Genomic DNA, 24,076 nt, shown 5'->3' with positions numbered 1-24,076 from the left:
AATAAAACTAATTTAATATTTAACAAAAGAACTAATTAAGTAGAAACAGAATACTTTTTACAAAACTGCTGGATTCCTCCTGTGTCGGTTTTTGCTTAGTCGAAATTGCTGACGTTTCGCCAATCATCCTGTTGGCTTCTTCAGAGCTTGACTGACAACTGTTTTTTGCAGCTAAGCAAAAATCGCCGCAGGAGGAAGCCAGAAGTTTTGTAAAAAGCATTACATTAGCCTGTGGAAGTTTCTTTGGAAAAAAAAGAAACAGAATAATATGGATAATAATAAAAAAATAATGAAAAACCTTCCTCTTCTGCATTTCGTTTAATAAATTAGTTTCAATATGTCTCTAATGATTTTCGTATTCCTTTGCAAATTTTAAATCGTCATTATAATAGAGAAATACACTGGGGATATAAAAGTTTTGCGGTAGTCCTATTTCAGCAAAATGTTGTCTGTCATCTGAAATTCCATTTTCATTCATAGTCTTCGTCATGTCGACATTCCTATTCATATACCTGTACACATGACAAAACAAAAAATATCTGAAATCTAAACGCCCCAGCTATATGTCTTGCATTTGCCAAATAGCACATTACCATAAATATTTACCTCCATGTATAACTCCGGGCATCGCTATTATACATAAGATACCGTTCCAATATTCTGTGAAAGGTGTCTTCGAAGCATACATTTATAGTGACTTCAGTCAACGTAAGCATATTGATAATTCTTATTGGCCGAATTCTCTGACTAAGTAAGCCTATTTGGAACCTATGTAGAAAATAGAAAATTATTAGTTATTAATATCTGAGAGAGTCAATAGCTTTTCCGGTAGATTAAAGCAACGCTACTAATGACAGTCACAGATAGTCGGCGCTTTAAACTAATCAAAACATACGCCTAGTTATATATAGCCAGACCAGTACAACAATGTGCACAACTGAGACAAGAAAGCAAGCTGATATGCAATATTTGCAGGCACTAGTTGAATAATACTTCCTTCTTTTTCTTAGGATCTTAGCGACCACATGTTGAGGTGTTTATGAGGTCTTCTATACCCATTCCCCTTTTGCCTTCAATCTTTCCTTCGAGTATGAGCTGTAGGATGTTATATTTTTCATTTCCAATTATGTGTCCCAAGTAGGAGGTTTTCCTTTTTTTAATGGTACGAAACAATTCTCTCTCTTCGTGTATCCTATTGAGTACATCTTCATTTGTTACTCTACCGGTCCAGGGTATTTTTAAGAGGCGTCTGTATGTCTACATTTCAAAGGTTTCTTTCTATTCTATTTATGCTGCTGGTTTTCATGGTCCACACTTCTATGCCATAGAGCAAGGCAGACCACACGTAGCATCTTGCGTAGAGCATGCATAGTTTCTAAACTTAATAACTGTCGCACGTACTTTCTCTATTCTTGTTCTAATTTTCCTCTCAGGGTTCCAGTCTGTATGCAGCCAACAGCCAAGATATTAATATTTTTCGACTGGTTGTATGAATTGGTTTTCTTTACTTTACTTTAATCCACTTTTTGTAAAAATAAATGTTTTTAGAAACGCTTTACCGCAACCACAACATTTGACCGGTATGTTTCGGGAGTTTCTGTAAATCCATCCATTGAGAAAAGTTCAAAAGTGTTTGGACACTTCGAAAAGTGGGTTTTCAATTCCTTAAACCAAAATAGTCATCAAGACAATGAGGAATTCAACCGATTCAAAGATGTGTAACGATTTGGAAAATTGAGCAAATTTCCTTAAAAAAAGCAACAAATCAATCAATCTTCTGGATTCCTGCTGCGTGAGTTGTTCAATTAAGCTCTGAAGAAGCCAACAGGATGATTGGCGAAAAGTCAGCAAGTTCGATTTATCAACAAGCGACGTACGAAGAGTCCAGAAGATTTGTAAATAGTATTACAGTAGCCTGCGGAAGTTTTTTGGAAAAATTAACAATTCATTTGAGTTTTTAGGTACAAACAAAAAACAAAAGAAATGCCCAACCAGAAACTGAAGGTCATACGGGTTGTTCAGACCCTAGATTTAATTGGAATTCTTGAAATCCAGGGTTTGCAACATAAACACTTTGACGGAAATAGAGAAGATAAAGAATTGATCGGAAATGGACAGAACAAGATCTTTTAAGGAGTAGTGCAGCGGATGATAAATTTGGCTGCATATATTGAAATAAAACTTTCTTCAATATAAGCAATAATGAACCAGGAGGATCAACGATAACATGCATTTAAAACCACCGGATTCTTTAGAAGTAGCTATTGTTGCAGCAATGCTTATAAACCAAGAAACTACGAAGAATTTAATGAAAAAAAATTTCATGTACCAAATTTCCAACTGTTTGACATAAACGAACATGGGTATGAAATAACCAAGCTTAGTATAAAAGGCTACAAATAGAGTTTATTTAGGTTTCAGAGACCATAGAATCTAAGTAAAAATCAATTCGCAATAAAAGTGTTTGATTACGCTTTTTTTATTATATTTTATACATAATTTTTTATATTAACTCCATTAAAATCCTAAATTCTGTTTCAACCCATAAAATCTAACAAGTTTGTTTTTCATTTAGTCCTTGTGGTTGTCCCATAATCACTGGAGTGTCTATCTCTCCACAAAGAAAGTTTTAATTTTCATCGAATTGTTGCAATGACATATCTAACTCGACACTAATAACACTCGATCTGTTAACATTCTTATTACTATCGCATATATGTCTTCTTCGGGCTTAATCTTGGCTTCTTCGCAGATACACCAAGGAAAAGGTGATATTCTTTGAATATTTCGAAACCATAATTGTATGCCATTATCTGAATGCAAAATTCATATCCACATCGCTATTTTTTGTTTTCTCATTTTTGGCTTGGCTTTCTTCTTTCTTAGTATCATTCAATTATACGGCCCCATCATTTTATATTAGTTCATTGAATACTACCGTTTTTCCCAAGTGCTATTTGTCTTTTTAACGAATTCCACAAACGATACCCATACCCACAATATTCAATCATTATTAACTTTTCACTTCTTTGATATTGTATCCTCTTTTTCCAAATGATTATATTCCAATAAGTTTTGTTTTATTAATTTTCATGTACCTTTTCCCATCCAATGTTTTTGGATTTATAGGTCTCACTACATCACTAGACACATATTCCAGTATTGTTATTGTTATCAGGTCTTCTGCCAAGTGCCTGAAAAGCTTGTTGTTTTTTTTTGTTTCAAGCATCTCTACCTTGATCTTCCAACCATGCAATGTTGGTACTGTTTATCTTTATTTTTTCTTTATCAAGTAGATGATAAAATGTTTTTAAATAAATCATCGCAAACCCTCGAGTTGTTAACATTTATTTGTCTCTTTTCAGTGAATAAATGCAAATTACTTTCTAAAAAAGCTTTAGTTGACTAACCTTTATTGGCCGTAGATGATTTGTACATTCAGTATCTATAATATAACTTTCTGAAGTCGCCATGCCTATGTGATTATTTCTTTTAACTGTTTTTTTCTTACCTCGTTACCTCGTCTTTAACTGCTGTTATTTTCAGCGACATTGGCTTTCTCCTGCTGCATTTTCAGCTTAATTTTCGATATTTTATCTTTATCTTTTACAGAAAACTTTTTTTCTTTATCATAAAATTGGCAATATTATTTAAAATTTAAAATATTATTTAAAATAGGATGTAAATTCACTGTAACTGCAAATCCTAATAAAGTCTTAAAAAAATGCCAGTAAATATTAACGAAGGTGAAGACAATAAACACAGTGAAAAAATAACTAACCGAATTTCTTGTACTGTGATTTGCAGTGGGGCTATCACAAAAATGTGGTTTTCCGTCCTAGCAAGGTAGCAAAAATAATAGTAAAATTGTTAACTTATTTAATCCAATTTAATCCAACCAATCTTACTAAAAAAGGCAAAGCAAGCAATAGTGTGTCTAAAATATCTATCGGAGAAAGACTCGATTCTAATGCTTACTTGTCATTTTTCCACCAAGGAGTCTCAGATAAAGGTCTCCAAGTAGGAGTAGGCAATGTTTCGGCAACATCAGGCAAAGGGCCGTAGGGACAGTATGGGACGTTGGCACCCGTTTCGGGATGAACATAGTGTCGAATTTCCCCAGTTTTGTTATCAAACCAGTGACTAATGTCTTTACCCGCCATTGCTATTAAAGGTTTAATGCTCTGTTCATTTTCATGCTCTTTTATAAGCGGTGTAATATCTAGCACCTTTCCTAAAAGAGAGACCCAACAATCTTGAGGCTTATTGTGAATTACCACTTCAAACGGTGCAAAAACTGGCCATGTTCTTGATTGCCTATTTTCCATTTTATAACACAAAACGTATTCTATTAGGTTTCTAAATCCTAAAATTAATAGGCCCCCATGACATTAAAATGTCACATGTCACCATACTATGTCAAAAATTTTAATCACATTAGATTACTGAAACGAAAAATTCAATTTGTTTTTTTTTTTTTTACTTAAGCTTGGAAAAAGTTTCGCTTATTTACAGAAACTATGTTCGAATTATGTTTATACGGTAATAAGATTTTTCTTGCTTTTCGAAATATTTTAATTATCCGAAATTAGCAATTTACAATTTCTATTGATACAGGAAGCTTCAAGATTTGTTAGTTGTAAATTTGACACCAGTATACACAAAACGGTTAGTTAATTAATGAAATTTTTCTACCCCCGTCTCTAAAATACCTAACTACACACCGATCTGGCGTGCAGGAAACGTCACTTCACCACGTCAGTTTCGTTTCCCACGTATCCGAGTTACTTCGGACATTTCAGGGATTTTATCGCACGGGTTTGGGAGCAATCGGATGTTTTCGGAGATATTTCCCACGCCTTGAATTTTGACGTTCGTCAGTTCTGACGGTCATGTCAGTGAATACATTTGTCGTTTTGCGAAAATGTTTATTAAAAACTACCTCCGCTGCGCTCCGCACGTATCAAATAAACTCGTGAGTCAAATGCCGTTTACCGCACTTTTTGCATAATATACTATTCCTTTTAATAATTAGGTAAACCCGTGAATCAGTGATCAAGATCTTAGGTTAGACTTAGAAAATGTCCTTAGTATATGTTTAAACTATATTTAGGGTATTAATAATCATTCAAAAATGGAATAATATATAGGCTGCTCTTTCTGAAATAAGCAAGTTGACCTCCTTCCTGAGTGTAATCTCCATCTTGCAAATATCGACTTTAGTGTAGTAAATAAACATCCGAATAATATAAAAACATCAGAGATCTAGCTAGGGACAACATTTATCAAATGTTGCAAGATACATATTGTCCTGTACGTGTGCATTTTCCATTTTTGGGTAAGAAGTTTGGCTTTGTTACATGTGTCTGGAAATATCTGTCTAGATAATAGCTGGTTTAGCATCTCTAAGATCGTGTCCGGAATACACTCTACGAGTTCTGTGATTGCCTTCGCTACAACATCAAATGGTAAAGGTTTTTTGGTTTTTAATTTTTTCAATGATTTTATTATTTCACCACGTGTTAATTGTTCCTCTAGTCATATGAAGGCTATTTGTGTAGGTCTCTCTTGTTTTTTTTTCAATATTAAAGTAGATGTATTGGTCTTTGAGTACCCACGACCTAGCGAACTCGCCTGAAGATATTCGTGATAGGACAGATGATGGTCTATATATGATTTTAAGTTTCCGTGTTTTCAAGATCCACATTCAGAGACGCCAACCTCAAATCCTTAAAATATTCGCCCCTTTTGTCTCTAACGGGTGATCTATTCTCTGGAATGCTCAATAATTTCATCTCTTTTATCCGTGGTTTCGATGTAACTAATCTTTGGGGGTATATATAGCCTTATCAATCTGAACCTACTCATTTATTTTATAAACAAGTATCCGTTGTTTGTTTCTGTACCACCTATAGCTTCCTTTCTATTTATAAATACTACTTGGTTACTATCTGTTGTTGTTTAGAACCACATTTTTATTTAATTTGCTCAGAACTAAACTTCTCGTGGGCCGCTACATTTTGAAGAGCATATCCCTGAACTCCTAGAGGTTTTTTTGTATCCCTGTCTTCCCGTTGTCTTGTAGAGCCTACAGAGGTTTTCCCCAAGGCTCTACCTTTTATGGCAGTTTCTTATGTTCATACTTTTTTTTTCTGGTGGCGTTCTCAAGGTATAGAAAAATTAATCTTTCTCTTGGTCTACTCACTGGTAACAAAAAGATCCTTCTCTATTATCCAGGCTTAGGGTAGGCGCTAGACACACTGGTCGCTCATCAGGAAATCAGTTCCTCCAAAACTAACCGAAATAATTAAATATAAGTTTCAAATCATTTACATGGCCACGAAGGTCCTATTCGCAAAACATTCGGGAGTCAGTTTCACCGGCAGGCCAGTCGCTAGTGATCATTTCCTTCTCGTCTAAAGCCGCGTTTCGATGTATCGTGTATCGGTCATGACAAAAACAGCGAGTGCATTGTTCTGTCCATCTCCCTGGACTTACCGTTTCAACCTGTTTAATCAGTGTGAAGAAAAATTTAAGCATAACCTAATAACAATATAAATTTAACAGCAGTTCACGAGCCTTCTCTGCAGATTAGAGAAACCTGGTAATTAAAAAAAATTATTAATACTAAAAAATTATTCATGATACTACAAGAACTTATGAAGCAATGCAATTATGTAAAAAAATTGAGGTCCATCCAACATTGAAAATCAGTGGAGTACAGGCTAGTGGGTGAAATGTAGAAGCATTGCTAAAACCATTTCCTTCTCTACAAAAATATCAATTAATGAATTTTTAAGTTTTTATTAGCTATTGCGTGCTTCATCTTTGCTAAACGCTTTATTGAACTTGTATCAATTTGATGGTAAGAGGAAGAGTAACTCTATAACCATGACTGTGAAGTATATTGTTGAGTTTAAGAGAGCGTAAAGACATCAGAGAAACAGTTTCGTCTTAATTCTGCACATATACAACAAAATAGGTATGTATTGACGGAATGCATTGCTAAAAGACTCCCATCTACCTGTTTTTATTATAGGAAGTGTCTACATAAGTATATTGGGTTAAAAAACGGTAAGGACATTCAAGAAATAGTTTTTCTTTGTATTGTATTGGCGGAAGCTATTGCTAAAGCAAGCAATCTATATACTTTTTTTATTGTAGGGAGTTCCTTGTATAAAACATGGCCAAACATCATCCAGATCTAATATTTTGTCGTAAACAGCCCGGAGTCGCCATCGGCAGACTTTGTGAAAAGTGCGACGGGAAATGCGTTATTTGTGATTCCTATGTGAGGCCATGCACATTAGTTCGCATTTGTGATGAGTGCAATTATGGCTCCTACCAAGGAAGATGTGTGATATGTGGAGGCCCAGGAGTGTCAGATGCTTACTATTGCAAAGAATGCACAATTCAAGAAAAAGATAGAGATGGTTGTCCCAAAATTGTAAACTTGGGCAGTTCAAAGACAGACTTGTTCTATGAAAGGAAGAAATATGGGTTTAAGAGGCGCTAAGATAACTTGTAATGACTTAAATTCAAATTTATTTGAACACATTACTTAAATTGAGACTTTATAGTCTTATTAAATAATAAATTTTTGCTTTTAATAAGTAAAAAAAACTAAACCATAAGTGAAATAAATGAACATCAGAAAAAAGTGAAATAAGAATTTTGATTTTTTTAAATTGACCAAATCTTATATTAATTATAACAAAATTCAATGTCTATTTTCTATTACCCGAAATATTTGCAGCAAATTTACGTAAATATTTGACTCAATTGTATGTTTATATTCCACAGTACAATAAAAATTGTCCGGCATCTATACCAGCTAATAGTTTTGAAAGTTTTTATTTGTAACTGTCAATATTTGAGATCCAAACAAAGAGATCTGCAATACCACTTTTGCAGTTGCTTCGTTTGATTTGTGCTTTTCAATATTAAGAGACTATTTTACCGAGTTTGTGGAACAAAGGTAACAAGTATTTTATTGAAATATGGTATGTCAACTGCAAATAATAAGCTCAAATAACTAATGTACTGAAAACGATATTGGGATTATTAATATTTGCAGGGTACGAGTTAGAAAAGTATTCTAACTTCTTTCATATGGTATTGGGATACCAAATTTTGAAAGCGTTCAAAAAATTGCAGTTTTTTATTACACGTAACCTATGCTGTATGTATTATTTAGATAAATTGCAATTAGATTTTACAAAATGGGGTGTATAATTAAAAAAAATAATTAAATTGCTCGTTTTCTTGTTCATTTAATTTTTCAATTCATGTAAGTTGCAATTTTTTAATTGAGAACTTATAATCTTGTTAGCAGATTATAAATTGCGACCATGGACCAGTATCTTAGATAATTAATAATTTTAGTAAAGCAAAGTTTGTTTTATAAATTCAAATAAAATATTGTACTAGAAAAAATATATTTAAGGAATAAACCTCACAGTAACAAAAAAAATACTTCTACAAAAAACTTTTACTTTAAAATAATTCACATTGTGATTGACAATGTTTAATAACAAAGAGGGAGTGTGTCGAAAATAAAATAATACAAAATTGCAGAAAAAATTATTTGTCTCTAACTCCTCTCCCTGTTGATCTTTTTCTCTAGTAATATTTTCAAAATGCAGTAGGAAAATAAATGTGACAATTTTTTACACCCATTTCTAAAGAGCAAAAATTATTGAGCCACATACTAGAGAAAGAGAATGCAACAGGATTAACTCTTCAATGCACTGTATTGTTCAATTACAACATAACTTAAAATATTGACTCAGAATTTGCTCTATGATGTGGTGGGACTCATTAAAATCTTCAGCAGATCATGTTTTGCAATCAACTTTTGATTGCAATCTTACATTGTCAACAGGAACAAGTTGTGTAGATACTTTCATGAAATTCCTACTTTTTAACCTATGACTGCAACATTAATGTACAAGTTGTCTCTTTTAAGCTTTACATGACTTTTTTCTTATTCAGTTCAAAATTGGTTTTAGTATTTCAATACAAAAGTAGAAAAATGTGCATTGAAGGGATAAGTTATTATAGCACGTGAAATTATTAGACCTAAAAAATGTAGTGTGCGCAGCATAAGCACAGCTCAAATATTTAAAAACAGTAAATCAAAAGAGATTAAACTTCTTCTTCGATTTTTTTTCCAATGTGTAGGTACTAATCTCTGATTCATCAACGTCTTTGTCAACATCAATTTTTTGTCCCTTTTCCTTGTGTCTGTGCAGATGAATCTTGAACCTTTTTTCCTTTCTATGTTTTTTGTCCTTTTTGCTCTTGTTCTCACTCTCCAAGTTTCTTGTTTCTTTTTCACTTTCCCTTTTTAAACTGTACAGATTTAGCTGACTATGGATACTATCATCTTCTTCTGCTTCACGAACTCTGTCCATTTCTAAGCACTCAATTATTTCATTTCGCCTTTCAACAATTTCGATCAACCTGTAAACAACATCTTTAAACTATTTACAAAACTTTTGGATTCCTCCTGCGTTGGTTATTGTTGAGTCGAACTTGCTCACGTTTAGCCAGTACTCCTCCTGTTTGCTTCTTCAGAGCTTAAGGGGTGCAACTCTTTAAATGTTTGAGTTAGGCTCTGAAGAAGATAACAAAATGATTGGCGAAACGTGGACGAGTCCGACTCAACAACGACCGACGCAGGAGCAATCCGGAAGATTTGTAAATAATGTTACAGTAGCCTGTGGAAAAATTAATATCTTTAAACCAATAGGTAATACAATATAAAATATTGTTCATTAGAAAGAAATTTAAAATTTGTCACTTTTAGAATTAATTGCCTTAAAGACATTGTTTATTCCCAAGATTATATTATTTTATTTGCTTAACTAACCTATTGATTAGAGCTTCTTCCCTGGTCTTATCAAAATCAGTTTTATTTGCCTCTGGTTGCATCATAAGACACCGAATTTGGTATTCCACGTCGGCATGTTCTTCTTCTAGCCTTTGTTGCCGTCTCCTTCAAATTCCACGTTAACTGTTGTACACACAAATTGCAAAAGTCATTTACTTACAAATACATAAGTTCTGCCTGCCTCCTAAAAAGCTCATTCTTTTCATTGACTAACTCGAAGAGTTGAAGTATTAGATCTTCTACATCGATTGGTATTGTGTCATCTAAAAAAAAAACTGTATTAAATACATTCTTTTGCATACTTTTGCTATGTGTGCAACATGTACGATTTTCAGTTGCAATTTAAGAATTTTCGTAGTACATTTTCATCGCTAACTAATTTTTAATCAATTAATTAATTTTAAAATGTGTTTGGATATTTATATATTGCAATTCCATTAGGATTTTTTGTGGCAGTACCCTAGCTAGCAGCATCACGTTGGTATTACCAAAATCTCTAAGTTCAAATAACTCTAAAAGAAACAGTTCAGGGAGAATTGCTTAAGAAGATATGTTGAAATGATTTGTAAATTGACTGAAAATAGTAAGTGTCTTATTATTATTATATCCAATTTCCATGTTAGGCGACAGTCTGGATGCTTGCGTCACCAGAGCACACCAAAAAACTCTTAATGAATGAGATATTATCAGTCGAGGCAATAACCGACACAACCGAAAAATGTCACATTTTCAAGTGGTGTATTGAGAAATTAACTATTTTTATTAATTTTTTGGAATATTCGTGAATGGAAAACATTTTTTAAAATAAATTCTGTAAATTAGAACAATAACAATTACTATTAGAAAAATCGCAATGATACTTATCATATGCGCCATAATTTTATTAATTGTGAACTAAAACTCTGTGTTAAAGTTTTAAAATATATTTTAGTTTTCAAGTTAAGAGGAATGTAAAAGTAGAGAAACTGCTCCAAAATCCTACCTTTTCTTTTTGTGACAAGACATTTTTCAGAACATTTGCAAATATGCCAAACCATCGGATTATTATGATTATTGTAATTTGCAATATAATATAACCAATTATTAATGCAAGGCAAGCTACTTGTGTACTAAACGCATGACTTTTTTCAACGACCTGGTTTCCGCCTGACCTATTAAAAAATGGTGGACATATTATTATCTCAAATATTAAATACAAGGCATATTTGTGTGTTAAAAGAAACCAATAGTAATAGAAAAAGGATCTATAGTATGTAATACTTCCATAAACTTTTTAGTCAGTAATAACTCGTTTCTTAAACTCCACTGGTCCCAAATTAAATTCGTGACTAAAGCCACGTTAATTAAATTAATTAAACTATCTATCGGTTGTTGAAAAAGTTCCTTTATCGCTCCCCAAGCCGAGAAGTATAATTTTACGCCCTTAAAAGCTGCTTGATAAAGCAACACCCCATATAAAAATAATTAATTTTCGAACGATTATAACATTTCTTAAAACAGAGTCGTTCCGAAAATATTCGAATTAATTTTACTTGTGTTTGTGTGTGCGAGAGCTTGTTGCTATGGTTGTTAAACTCAGGTTTTGTCCAAAAAAAATTACCAGAATTGAAGGTTCCATTCCCTTCGCATTTGTCTCTAATGATCTGTTCCAATCTGACACCTTGTTTTTCAAGACCCTGTTGTTGAATTTCAATTGTATCCAACTCCCTGCGAATCTCAGACATGGGCAGAGATTTAATAATTCGACGCTCTGGGATGGGGCGAGCTGGCGCTTGACCTTTCCGCCTCTTCCATTTACCATAAGTACTTTTGTTTGGCACTGCCAAGTTTTCGCCATATGTTGGAACTGAAAATAAAAAAATATTTTTATGGCAGTTTTGGATAAAACTGGAAACCTACTCTGAACATTTTCGAACTGTTGACTTTGCCTATTTCTGTTTTCTTCGTCTTTGACAATTTTTTCTAACTCTGCACCTTCTTCCTTTTCTTCAGTATTGTTGACAAGACTTAAAGAATTGTTTTCCCCAGCCACTGGAGAAAGTAGAACCTCGGAACGTCGATTATTATCAAAGTCTTGCTTGTTGACCGCAGGTGTTGAAGTAATTGGTGGGGGAGGAGCCCTTTTAGATTTACGATGTGTTATATTTCGAGTTGTAGTCTGAAAAAACAAGTAGACACAACATTTACATTTAACATTTCTGGCTACTGAACATTGAGATCGCTATTGCAATTAAAAGCGTATAAGTTTTTTTAGCTTTACTCACCACAGGGAACGGTATGGGCGGTCGAGGTGCTGGTTTCTTCTTTCTAGCGCTTCCAATGGCGCTACCGCTAGATATAGACGAATTAGACCCGCCGTGACTGCCCTTACTCGTCACTGATAGGTTGTCGCGTACTTTAGGCTCTTGATGGCAGGCAGGAGGCGACAAATGCGATGTCCTGGTGACACGATATTTTAACATCTTTTCGCTGGGTAGAAATTTTTCAAACCGCAGAAATACGATCAGGCTTTACATTTGAAATGTGTGGTTTAATGAAAATTGCACCAATTGAGTTTTACATAAAGTGACAACATATATCGTACATTACTTAATTATAATATAATTATGAAAGTAATTTTTTAGAAAGTGTTTAATTTTAAAAACGAATCAAAGAAGTCGATTTGAATTTTAAATAGAATAAATTCACAGCCACAGATCATAGAAAAAGAAAAAGTTATATTTACGACCCATTCGTAATATAATTTATAACGAACCCTTTAAAATTAAATCGAAAAAGGATGTGTTTTCACTTTCACTCGATAAATATTTGATTTGTAAAGATATATAGATACGGTTACGAATAATAATCTTTGTTTTATTAAAGTCAACCTATATCGACATCAACATAATTCCACTAATTAATAGGTGAATATTCAGACAACATTATTATTATCAGAGCAAATTTGCTCTAGGCTATACAAAAAATTAGTACAAACTAAAACTAAACGGATTGGTGACGGCTTTCCTATCAATCGCTAATCCTCATTTTTATGCACAACCACAGAGATTTATTATATCCGGCATATCAACGAATGCAAACGCACAAAATTATTAATTCTAGAGTCAAGCAAACTCGGTACTTCCTTAAATCCAAACAATAAATATCGGAGACACTCAAACGCACACTACATAGCGGTGGGTTCGCTGACTGAAAACAATTATTAACTTAATTCCACTGAGACCTTAAAGAAACAAAGTTTTTTCACACGTGATGGAGAGTACGTACTTACTGTACTCTATGTAAATTCGTCGGTACTTTTCATTACTTGTCGCGTAATATATAAAACCAGACATTACCGTTTTTATATCCACTTTGTTTCCATGTGGGCACGATTTTTTGTTTTTCAAAGCCACCATAAGTGACCCAATAAGCTAACTACTGTGTGGGACAACAGATAGTTTATTAATACATATATAAGTATTAATTATATGAAGTGAAATATTATGATATTTATAATATGTAGAGGGCGTTAGTTACACACTATAATTTCGTTTTTTCATGTCATGATTTTTTTGCTAGTATCGTTCCTTAGTAAAAAAATATACTACATTTATTTCGATAAATTACACCGTTCCTAGATATTTGCATTTTAATATTCGCACAAAAAATCGTCTGATCGTCCGAGTCTCATGGTAGCATTGTTCATTTGGAGTCAGAAATGCGAGCTAAAGTGATTATAATTGTTTAAAATATATCCATTAATATTTGTGGCCAATTATTTTTGTCTATGTACAAATGTAAATTATTTTTTTTAATTTTATTTCTTAAATCGACATGCCGATTTTAAAATTTACTGATCTATCAAATTTAAATACAAATAGTCTTTTCGGTATCAAACTTTTTTAAAATTTACTGATCTATCAAATTTAAATACAAATAGTTTTTTCGGTATCAAACTTTACTTAGGTTACGCCAAGATTTTTGGAGAAGATGATGGCACTCTGAGTTCCACAGGGTTCAACAAAAAACGAAGTGCTTGGATCCGAAAATATTCTTGTAGTAAGAGTAATTCGAGACTGTTCGACAGGGAGGTTCCAGTTTGTGAATGTGGTGATCGCTCATTTTCAAAACGGGCTATGAAGGCTGTTGCACAACGACCTTTGTTATTGCTGTAGCAATGAACTTAAATTGTTCTCTAAACCAGACTGCGGTTAGGCCTACGAAAACTTACAACCAATTGTAGCAGGAAGTGCAATAACCATTATAAAATACATACAAAAATATTGGTATTGTTTTTAATGATCAGCTCAGGTTCAGTACTTAGATGTCGACAATAATACAGAGATCTTATATGTCACTTCGGAATTTACACAAAAGTAAGGTCATGCTAACTCGATTTCTGGAATAGACCTTATGCAAAACTCGTGCAATCTCACACCACCTATTGTAATTTCGCGTACGGACCATTGTTAAATTTTCAATCAAAAAATAAGTTGCAAGATTGGCGTATTCGGTTCGAGGAGTTGAAAATAAAGTCGTTTGTATCTATCTACCTATCTGTGTATATAGCACTGGCAACTGAGAAATCGGTACAGAGATCTAATGAAACTCTCCAGGAGTTTGAAGTTGATATGGTAGGTTAGTCCGATTTGCGCATCCTGGAGTTCCAAAGAAATATTATCGAGCGGTTGGGGTGTGGCCCTTTTTAGATGGACTCAACGTCGAAACGCGGCAAGCTCTAATGAGTTGGCGGATACCCTAGTTCGCGCATTAGGACGCGACGCACCAAAACAGTCAGTCAGAAATTCAAGGCATACCTCGTATACGAGACAATTACTTAGATACAACTACAACTCTCATTAGGATTCTCTTGTTGTGAACGATCGGCTTCTGAAGCCTGTTCTGAAGAACTCGGAAGATGTTGTAGAATGTTGCCGAGATTTGCAAGACGTCTGTCTACGTTAGAGTTAGAGGAGGACGTCTTGAAGTTACCCAAATGTTCAAGACAATCGGGGAATGGTTCTACTTGACAAATTAGGTGAACGCACCTGTGAAGCGAGTAATGGATCTCAGAAAGAATTGCTGTCGTCGTAGTGGGAATGTTTTCTGAAGCCTGCAATTTGCCGATTAAGCAGCTACACTTATTGCCGATATGTTTGTAAAGAGGTAGATATGCAGGACTTGTAAATTCTATTCCTTTCAAAACGTGTGCAAGATGCTGAATATAAGAATGAAAAGTAGTCTCTTCCGACCACCAAAGACTACGAGCACTTTATACACCTTGTCCTGTTAAGCATTCACGAAACAATAGCAAATATTCCGGGCCAGGTACTAATGTCTTCCGATTCTCTTCGCAGGAGATGATTATGTGAGAAATCTTCGGTAAAAGATCAACTAGGTAACGAGCAAGTGCAATTGAACATCCGAAATTGTTGATGAAGATGAATACGAAGCGAAAGCTGCAGTCAATCGTCATCAAGCTGGGGACCAGGTTTGATTGTTTAACCCCAATAATAGCTTTTGGAGTGAGTCAATTTAGTAACTGCTACTCAAATATCCATTATTTACAGAGTCTTAAGATATTTGACAGGGACTATAGATAAACATTTTAGTTTGTAAAATCACTGATCGTTGGGATGTCGAGCTATGTGTTTTGATTATTAGAACGCAATTTTGCGAAAGGATTAAAAGCTGGAAATTTTTAGTCTTTTAACCATCGACGTATTTTTCAATATCACAAGCTGATATGTTTCTTAAAAGTTTTTTGAAAAAATTTGTGGGTATTGAAAAACCGATACTAATTTTAGATGATAACCCGAGTGCACAAAAGTTAGTGTTGAAATAAATACTTCATGATAGAACAAAACACATATAAAAACATATAAATAAATATAATGTATCAGGAAAATCGTTAAACTAGATTAAATAGGCCTAAATTTCAGCTAATGAAATATTTACAGAGGTCATTTACATTTGAGATGAACATTTTCGTTTTATCGCTTTGCTTTTTTTGTAGATTTAGGGATTCCAAAATTGTTGATTTAGTGTTAATTCAGCTCAGGTTACACCATCTGCGCAAGGCTAAGCGAACTTTATAGTTAAGTAGTTAGTAGTGAAGAGGTGGCACTGTATCATAACCCCTATGATGTGTGCCGACAAATGTTCATTTTCAGTGGCCTGAAAGGTGACGTTAGTAGAAATCGACGTAGATCTGCAACATGTTCTTCCTCCAGAAAATGAGAAAGAAAAAGAAAAATTATTAAATGGACGAGCAAATACAACTAAAATTAGATATCACTTCGTTTTTCATCTGTAAAATGTCCTTGGAATAGATCATTTTTAGTAAAAAAAAAATAAATATCTTTGGCCTTTCTTGCGCACATATATTTCCCTGATTGATAAAAACCGCATATATGTGGTTATTAATTAATTCTTTTAGTAAGTCTATAAAAAAAAGGAAAAAAATCTGGTTTTAGTATATCACGCCGTATTATATATTATTATTTGCGCGATTATTTTACAAAAATTACATTCTCTGCGCTTACCTACTAGTTTTTCCTGCGAGTACAGGCACGATGTTCTCTTCGTCATCACTTTCAAATGGATTAATATTCGATGTTTCACCAAGATTTGTAATTTTCTTTCTACGTCTTGGGCTGGCGACTGGTTTGGTTGCAACAACGTCCTCCTCAAACTGGCAGTCTTCAAATGGATTCAGATTGTTGCGTTCACTACATAATTCTCCTCTTAAATCTCCCCCTATATAGTTTGGTTGAATATTTTTTTTTTGTCTAACCGCAGGAGCCGGAGTAAATGGCTCGATTTGCACTTCTTCTTCCTCGCCAAAGGGATTCAAGCTTATGCGTTCTGTATATAATTCTCTGGCTATATCTCTCTCTATAGAATTTGGATGAATTTTCTTTTTGGGTCTAACCGCAGCAACCGGAGTATGTGGCTCGATTTGCGCTTCTTCTTCCTCTCCAAATGGATTTAAGCTGATGCGTTCTGTATATAATTCTCTGGCTATATCTCTCTCTATAGAATTTGGATGAATTTTCTTTTTGGGTCTAACCGCAGCAACCGGAGTAAATGGCTCGATTTGCGCCTCTTCTTCTTCGTCACCAAATGGATTTAATACTTTGGGATATTTTGGGCCTTCGGGTAAGCAAACGCTTGGCGAAGCTTGAGTATCCTTTTGTGATTGTTTTTCTGGGGTTTGTTCAATAACAGACGTATTGGAATTATCAGACACCAACGACGTTTCTAACGGTAAAGCGGATTCAGATCGGATCATTTTTGATATCTGGTCGGAAGAGTTATTTGTTTTACAAAAAACTTCGCCACGAGTTGATAAATCTGAATCATCCGAAATTGAGACTACGGTATCGTTGGAAGCTGGGAAGTGAAGGGATTGTTCCACAATTCGTGTACTTTTTTCTTCACTGCTGTCTAAGACTTCTATCACGGAATCTGAACTACTCAAAATATGTCTTACTGAATCGGAAATGTCTTTTCTCGCAGATACGTTAATGTCTTCATTTGTACCACCTAATTCTCCTTTAGCTTCATCCTCATTATCTTGATTGCTGTCTTGCAGCTCAATATCGTCTCTAACTTGCATAATTCCTTGACCAACGAAACTAGTTTCTCTTTGAACGATAGAGGCAACAATACTTAATTTTTCTTCTCTTTCCCGATTAACGAACTTAGTTTCATTAGTTGAGTTGTTACTATTTGTATTGTTCTCAATTAGCTTTTCATCAAGCTCGTGTTGACTTATAATTTGGTCAACAAAACATGTTTCTTTACTAATATTTGATTTAGTTTGGGAAGCTGCGCTATCTGGTAACCTACGTCCAGAAATATTCTCGTTGTAAATGAGACCTCCATCTATTTCAACATCTTTTTTGCTAATATTGTCAAAATCTTCTAGATCATGCATAGTTATAACTGCTGCAACTTTGCGCTGTGATGATGCTGAAGGCACTTCCTTAATTGTTTCAGACTTTTTAATATCTTTACTAGTTTCGAATAACTTCATTCTAGCACTGACCAAACCGATAGAGCTGAATGAATTATCTTTGGTAACAAAATCATCGTCCGCCTTTTTACTTACACTAATACTACTATTCGAACTACTGTCATGTTTATTATTAGGAAAACCACTGTCACTATTAACCGATAAGTTTTTGCTTAAGAAAGAACCACTCGCACTGACGGGCGGGGGAGTAGTTTTAGGGAGGTCCGGCGGAATATCGTCTTCACTAGTGGAACCAGACGTTGAGTTTTCAATTTGACTTTTAAAAAACTGAGACCTAGCTATACTATATTCCGAACTGCTCGCAGTCGTAAGAGTGAAATTTTTTTTTAGTTCGCCATCAATGGGAAATTCAAGCGCCGTTTCAAAGTGTGTGCTGTATGCATCAAGCATATCTAACTTGTTCTGCAGGATATCTGATTTTTCCTCATCGCTCATGGAGCGAGTCAAAACCGAATGTTCGGGTGAGATTTTCTTAGATATCTGTTTTTCTTCGTCTGGGCATATTTCGCAACAGAATTCCTCATTTTCGGTTTCGTAATAATTGGCCAGAGTAAGCTGCGAGTTACAACGTGCGCAACGAAAACACGTTCGGTGATACAGTAGTTTTCCAACGTTTAGTCGTTCTGCTATGAATACTGGCAGACCGCATTTTGCGCATGGTTCTCTACGTGCTCTACCTACATTAGTTATCGCTATCTAAAATAAAAAAATATATTTAAATATACATAAAAAATAAATTATAAAAAATATAAAGTATTAAAAAAGGTTCAACATAATATTTTAGATAAACTGCTATATTTCAGAAAGCAAAACTATATATACTTAGATAAGGGGACGCAGTACTGTACTGAGCAGTTTGTTAGCAAAAAGCAAGATGAATGAGTGAAAAGCGCCCTAAAAATAAAACGCATTGGTAACGTGTTATGAAATGTTTACCTTCAACAAAATATTTCGGGTTTGTACTGTCCAATAATGTCCAAGCTTTCTTCCTATGAAAATAAACAGTGTGGGTTAAGAAAACGGACATTGCTCAAAGCACCACGCGATAACACAGGTCCGATGTTTATTTTTGTGCAATGTTTATGTTACTTATACCATTAAAATCGACTAAATGTAGTAAAATCGTATACACCGATGATTTTATGGGGCGCAGGCAAATGACTGTAAACGTGCAAATACTATAGTATGCAAAATATCTGTTACATGTAATAAAACCTGCTATTTGTTTGGCGAATTGTACTTTAACTTGTACTGTTCAAACAATCTTTAGCTTTCATAAACTTCAATTTGAGGAATAATTTTGTATCGATTTGAAATATGTAAATCCTCTTGTATTTTTTTATTTTATCCGTAATTAGAAGGATAAAATTAATCAAAATTCGGGATATGTGTTTTAATATTATCTTGTGACCATAAAAATGTTTTTCATTTATACTATTTGTGTTCAGCTTTTTGATATATGATAAATCATATCACATCGAACCTGAAAACCACTCTAATCATCTACATCTTGCACAGAATGTGGAAAGAATTTATTTGAATTTTAGATTTTCAGGAATGATAATTATAACATTTCAATTTTTCTACATTTTGCTTTGGAAAATAAACAAAACCAAACTTACAAACAACAGAAGGCAAATTTATGGACAGTCAATACCATACAAAAATTGCTTCATTCTTGTCAGCTGAATTTATGGTTACACTAGGGAAATGGTGTGCATTGTGTTATTATTTATATATTATTACTGGCTACCGATAACCAACTAGTTATTTATACAATAATCTACATGGATATATATATATATATATATATATATATATATATATATATATATATATATATATATATATATATATATATATAAATAAATAAATATATATATATATATATATATATATATATATATATATATATATATATATATATATATATATATATATATATATATATATATATATATATATATATATATATATATATATATATATATATATATATATATATATATATATATATATATATATATATATATATATATATATATATATATATATATATATATATATATATATATATTACATTAGTCGACTTTAACGGTATAAGTAGCATAAACACTGCACAAAAATAAACATCGGACCTGCGTTATCGCGTGGTGCTTGAGCGTTTTCGTAACACACACTGTTTATTTTCATAGGAACAAAGCATGGACGTTATTGGAGAGTACAAACCCTAAATATTTTGTTTAAGGTAAATATTTCATAACACGTTATCCATGTGTTTTATTTTTAGCACGCTTTTCACTAATTCATCTCGCTTTTGGCTAACAAACTGCTCAGTACAGTACTGTGTCCCCTTATATAGTATATATAGTTTTGTTTTCTAAAATATAGCAGTTTATCTAAAATATTATGTTGAATCTTTTTTGATATTTTATATATTTTTTTTAATGTATATTAAAATATATTTTTTTAATTTTAGATAACCATGCACAAAAGGCGGTCTGCCAGTATTCATAGCAGAACGACTAAACGTTGGAAAACTACTGTATCACAGAACGTGTTTTCGTTGCGCACCTTGTAACTCGCAGCTTACTCTGGCCAATTATTTCGAAACCGAAAATGGGGAATTCTGTTGCGAAATATGCTCAGACGAAGAAAAACAGATATCTAAGAAAATCACACCCGAACATTCGGTTTTGACTCGCTCCATGAGCGATGAGGAAAAATCAGATATCCTGCAGAACAAGTTAGATATGCTTGATGCATACAGCACACACTTTGACACGGCGCTTGAATTTCCCATTGATGGCGAACTAAAAAAAAATTTCACTCTTACGACTGCGAGCAGTTCGGAATATAGTATGGCTAGGTCTCAGTTTTTTAAAAGTAAAATTGAAAATTCAACGTCTAGTTCCACTAGTGAAGACGATATTCCACCAGACCTCCCTAAAACTACTCCCCCGCCCGTCAGTGCGAGTGGTTCTTTCTTAAGCAAAAACTTATCGGTTAATAGTGACAGTGGAATAGTAGTATTAGTGTAAGTAAAAAGGCGGACGATGATTTTGTTACCAAAAATAATCCATTCAGCTCTATCGGTTTGGTCAGTGCTAGAATGAAGTTATTCGAAACTAGTAAAGATTTTTAAAAGTCCGAAACAAATAAGGAAGTGCCTTCAGCGTCACCACCGCGCAAAGTTGCAGAGTTATAACCATACATGATCTAGAAGATTTTGACAATATTAGCAAAAAAGATGTTGAAATAGATGGAGGTCTCATTTACAACGAGAATATTTCTGGACGTAGGTTACCAGATAGCGCAGCTTCCCAAACTAAATCAAATATTAGTAAAGCAACATGTTTTGTTGACAAAATTATAAGTCAACACGAGCTTGATGAAAAGCTAATTGAGAACAATACCAATAATAACAACTGAATTAATGAAAGTTCGCTAATCGGGAAAGAGAAGAAAAATTAAGTATTGTTGCCTCTATCGTTAAAAGAGAAACTAGTTTCGTTGGTCAAGGAATTATACAAGTTAGAGACAATATTGAACTGCAAGACCGCAATCAAGATAATGAGGATGAAGCTAAAGAAGGATTAGATGGTAAAAATGAAGACATTAGCGTATCGGCGAGAAAAGACATTTGCGATTCGGTTATACATATTTTGAGTAGTTCAGATTCCGTGATAAAAGTCTTAGACAGCAGTAAAGAAAAAAAGTACACGAATTGTGGAACAATCCCTTCACTTGCCAGCTTCCAACGATACCGTACCGGATGATTCAGATTTATCAGCTCGTAGCGAAGTTTTTTATAAAACAAATAACTCTTCCGAACAAAAATTATCCCATCGGAATCCGCTTTACCGTTAGAAACGTAGTTTGTGTCTGATAATTCCGATACGTCTGTTATTGAACAAACCCCATAAAAAACAATGACAAAAGGATACTTAAGCTTTGCCACGCGTTTGCTTGCCTGAAAGCAAAAAATATCCCAAAGTATTAAATCCATCTGGTGAAGAAGAGACGCAAATCGAGCCATTTACTCCGGTTGCTGCGGTTAGACACAAAAAGAAAATTCATCCAAATTCTATAGAGATAAATATAGCTAGCTATATACAGAACGCAACAGAATTCCCCATTTTCGGTTTCGTAATAATTGGCCAGAGTACGCTGCGAGTTACAACGTGCGCAACGAAAACGCGTTCGGTGACACAGTAGTTTTCCAACGTTTAGCCGTTCTGCTATGAATACTGGCAGACCACATTTTGCGCATGGTTCTCTACGTGCTCAACCTACATTAGTTATCGCTATCTAAAATTAAAAAAATATATTTCAATATACATTAAAAAAAATTATAAAAAATATGAAGTATTAAAAAAGGTTCAACATAATATTTTAGATAAACTGCAAATATTTAGAAAGCAAAACTATATATACTAAATAAGGGGACACAGAACTGAGCAGTTTGTTAGCAAAAAGCGAAATGAATGAGTGAAAAGCGCGCTAAAAATAAAACGCATGGATAACATGTTATGAAATGTTTAAATTCAACAAAATATTTCGGGTTTGTACTGTCCAATAATGTCCAAGCTTTCTTCCTATGAAAATAAACAGTGTGGGTTAAGAAAACGGAGATTGCTCAACGCACCACGCGATAACACAGGTCCGATATTTATTTTTGTGCAATGTTTATGCAACTTATATCGTTAAAGTCGACTAAATGTAATAGAATCATATACACATTCGTATCAAATTCATCGATGATTTTATGGGGCGCAGGCAAATGACTGTAAACATGTAATAAAACCTGCTATTTGTTTGGCGAATTGTACTTGTACTGTTAAAATATTTTTATTTTTCAAATAATCTTTGGCTTTCATAAACTTCAATTTGAGGAATCATTTAGTATCGACTTGAAATATGTAAATCCTCTTGAATTTTTTATTTTAACCTTAATTAGAAGGATAAAACTAATCAAAATTCAGGATATATGTTTTAATATTACCTTGTGACCATAAAAATGTTTTTCATTTATATTATTTGTGTTCAGCTTTTTGATATATGATAAATCATATCAAACCTAAACCTGAAAACTACTCTAATCATCTACACCTTGCAAAGTATGTGGGAAGAATTTATTTGGATTTTTTGTTCTTAGGAATGAAATTAGAAAATTTCTACATTTTGCTTTGGAAAATAAACAACACCAAACTTATAAACAACAGAAGGCAAATTTATGGACAGTCAATACCATAAAAAAATTGCTTCCCTCTTGTCAGCTGAATTTGTGGTTACTCTAGGGAAATGGTGTGTATTGTATTATTATTTATATACTATTACTCGCTACCGATGACCGTAGGTAAATAGCTAGTTATTTATATAATAATCTACATGGATCTAAATTAACCCAAACCATCCACAGAAAAAAATTTGTAAAATTCTTTTGAAAATTTTGAATTGAAGTTTATCAATAACAAACAAAAATGTATGTATACATATAATCCTAAAATAAAACAAACTAAATCATGAATTAGGAAAAAACTAATAATAAAATAATCACTTTAGTTTAGGATAAAGACATTTGAGAAACTAAAGCTTATGCGGGTTAGTATGCAAACTAATAACTCGCAATATTAACTAGACATTTTAAATACTTTGTTTATCCAAATATCATTAGTTAAGTTGATTACTACAACCGCCCTAGTCGCCTGAAATATCTAGCTTACTGGCTAACTTGAACACTGTCACTACCGTACATTCGCACCTTTCCGTATTTACCTTGTTTTTTGACAGGCACGGTAATCACAATTGTTTAAAAAAAAAGTGTAAGTGATTTTATGTTTTCATGTCGCCGGTGTTGAATGTATAACATATTTACAATAAACGCTATCAAGTAATAAAAATGCACAACGTACGATTTTAAGCTTTCGATTGTGTCTGCAAACAATCAAATCATGGTACGTATAAAGTAAACTTAGTTAGCCAGTCATAAAACATTTTTAATGTATTTTTTTAAAACTTTGGTGTACGTACTTAAATTTTACTTCTTTAACCGGAAAAAATATTAAAATGATGGCACCGACCTGTAAAGATGACTTCAATAACCAGTTAATGGTCAAGCTGGAGGACAAGGTGAATAATTCTAAAATTTTAAATTT

At 33.4% G+C, this 24,076-nt stretch overlaps 3 protein-coding genes across 5 annotated transcripts in view; 1 reads left to right on the top strand and 2 right to left on the bottom strand.

The window, feature by feature from the left end:
- Positions 1-312: 312 nt before the first annotated feature.
- LOC132702880 (cytochrome b5 domain-containing protein 1) lies at positions 313-5,176 on the bottom strand. 2 transcript variants are annotated; one of them, XM_060671726.1, is made up of 3 exons: positions 3,979-5,176; positions 607-768; positions 313-512 (listed from the first exon to the last, which is right to left on the bottom strand). In XM_060671726.1, the coding sequence occupies exons 1-3, from the start codon at positions 4,326-4,328 to the stop codon at positions 344-346; spliced, it is 681 nt and encodes a 226-aa protein (XP_060527709.1). In that variant the 5' UTR covers positions 4,329-5,176; the 3' UTR covers positions 313-343. The 2 variants fall into 2 exon arrangements, with proteins under 2 accessions (XP_060527709.1, XP_060527710.1); XM_060671727.1 differs by having other exon boundaries at positions 374-546.
- Positions 5,177-6,526: 1,350 nt separating this feature from the next.
- LOC132702881 (PHD finger-like domain-containing protein 5A) lies at positions 6,527-7,516 on the top strand. 2 transcript variants are annotated; one of them, XM_060671728.1, is made up of 3 exons: positions 6,546-6,982; positions 7,040-7,074; positions 7,165-7,516. In XM_060671728.1, the coding sequence occupies exon 3, from the start codon at positions 7,184-7,186 to the stop codon at positions 7,514-7,516; it is 333 nt and encodes a 110-aa protein (XP_060527711.1). In that variant the 5' UTR covers positions 6,546-6,982; positions 7,040-7,074; positions 7,165-7,183. The 2 variants fall into 2 exon arrangements, with proteins under 2 accessions (XP_060527712.1, XP_060527711.1); XM_060671729.1 differs by lacking the exon at positions 7,040-7,074 and having other exon boundaries at positions 6,527-6,982.
- Positions 7,517-9,133: 1,617 nt separating this feature from the next.
- The window catches only part of LOC132702874 (F-actin-monooxygenase MICAL3), a 74,129-nt gene continuing 59,186 nt past the window's right edge, over positions 9,134-24,076 (bottom strand). The window contains exons 5-11 of the mRNA XM_060671718.1: positions 16,423-18,614; positions 12,160-12,334; positions 11,795-12,053; positions 11,496-11,741; positions 10,056-10,158; positions 9,875-10,000; positions 9,134-9,465 (exon numbers count right to left, since the gene is read on the bottom strand). Of these exons, the coding sequence (XP_060527701.1) occupies positions 9,138-9,465; positions 9,875-10,000; positions 10,056-10,158; positions 11,496-11,741; positions 11,795-12,053; positions 12,160-12,334; positions 16,423-18,614 (3,429 nt within the window). The 3' untranslated portion in view covers positions 9,134-9,137. The remainder of the gene's footprint in view (positions 9,466-9,874; positions 10,001-10,055; positions 10,159-11,495; positions 11,742-11,794; positions 12,054-12,159; positions 12,335-16,422; positions 18,615-24,076) is intronic.

Source organism: Cylas formicarius, unplaced genomic scaffold (genome assembly GCF_029955315.1).
Source record: "Cylas formicarius isolate icCylForm1 unplaced genomic scaffold, icCylForm1.1 PGA_scaffold_6__28_contigs__length_40554024, whole genome shotgun sequence".
NCBI classification, from domain to species: Eukaryota; Metazoa; Arthropoda; class Insecta; order Coleoptera; family Brentidae; genus Cylas; species Cylas formicarius.
This window is presented reverse-complemented; position numbering and strand designations above follow the sequence as displayed.

Coding starts and splice junctions, on each gene's coding strand:
- LOC132702881 (XM_060671729.1), top strand. CDS start 7,184: ATGGCCAAACATCATCCAGATCTAATATTTTGTCGTAAACAGCCCGGA.
- LOC132702880 (XM_060671726.1), bottom strand. CDS start 4,328: ATGGAAAATAGGCAATCAAGAACATGGCCAGTTTTTGCACCGTTTGAA. Junction 769..3,978: donor CCTTGGTGGAAAAATGACAA/GTAAGCATTAGA, acceptor TTTTCTACATAG/GTTCCAAATAGGCTTACTTA. Junction 513..606: donor GCCCGGAGTTATACATGGAG/GTAAATATTTAT, acceptor TCATGTGTACAG/GTATATGAATAGGAATGTCG.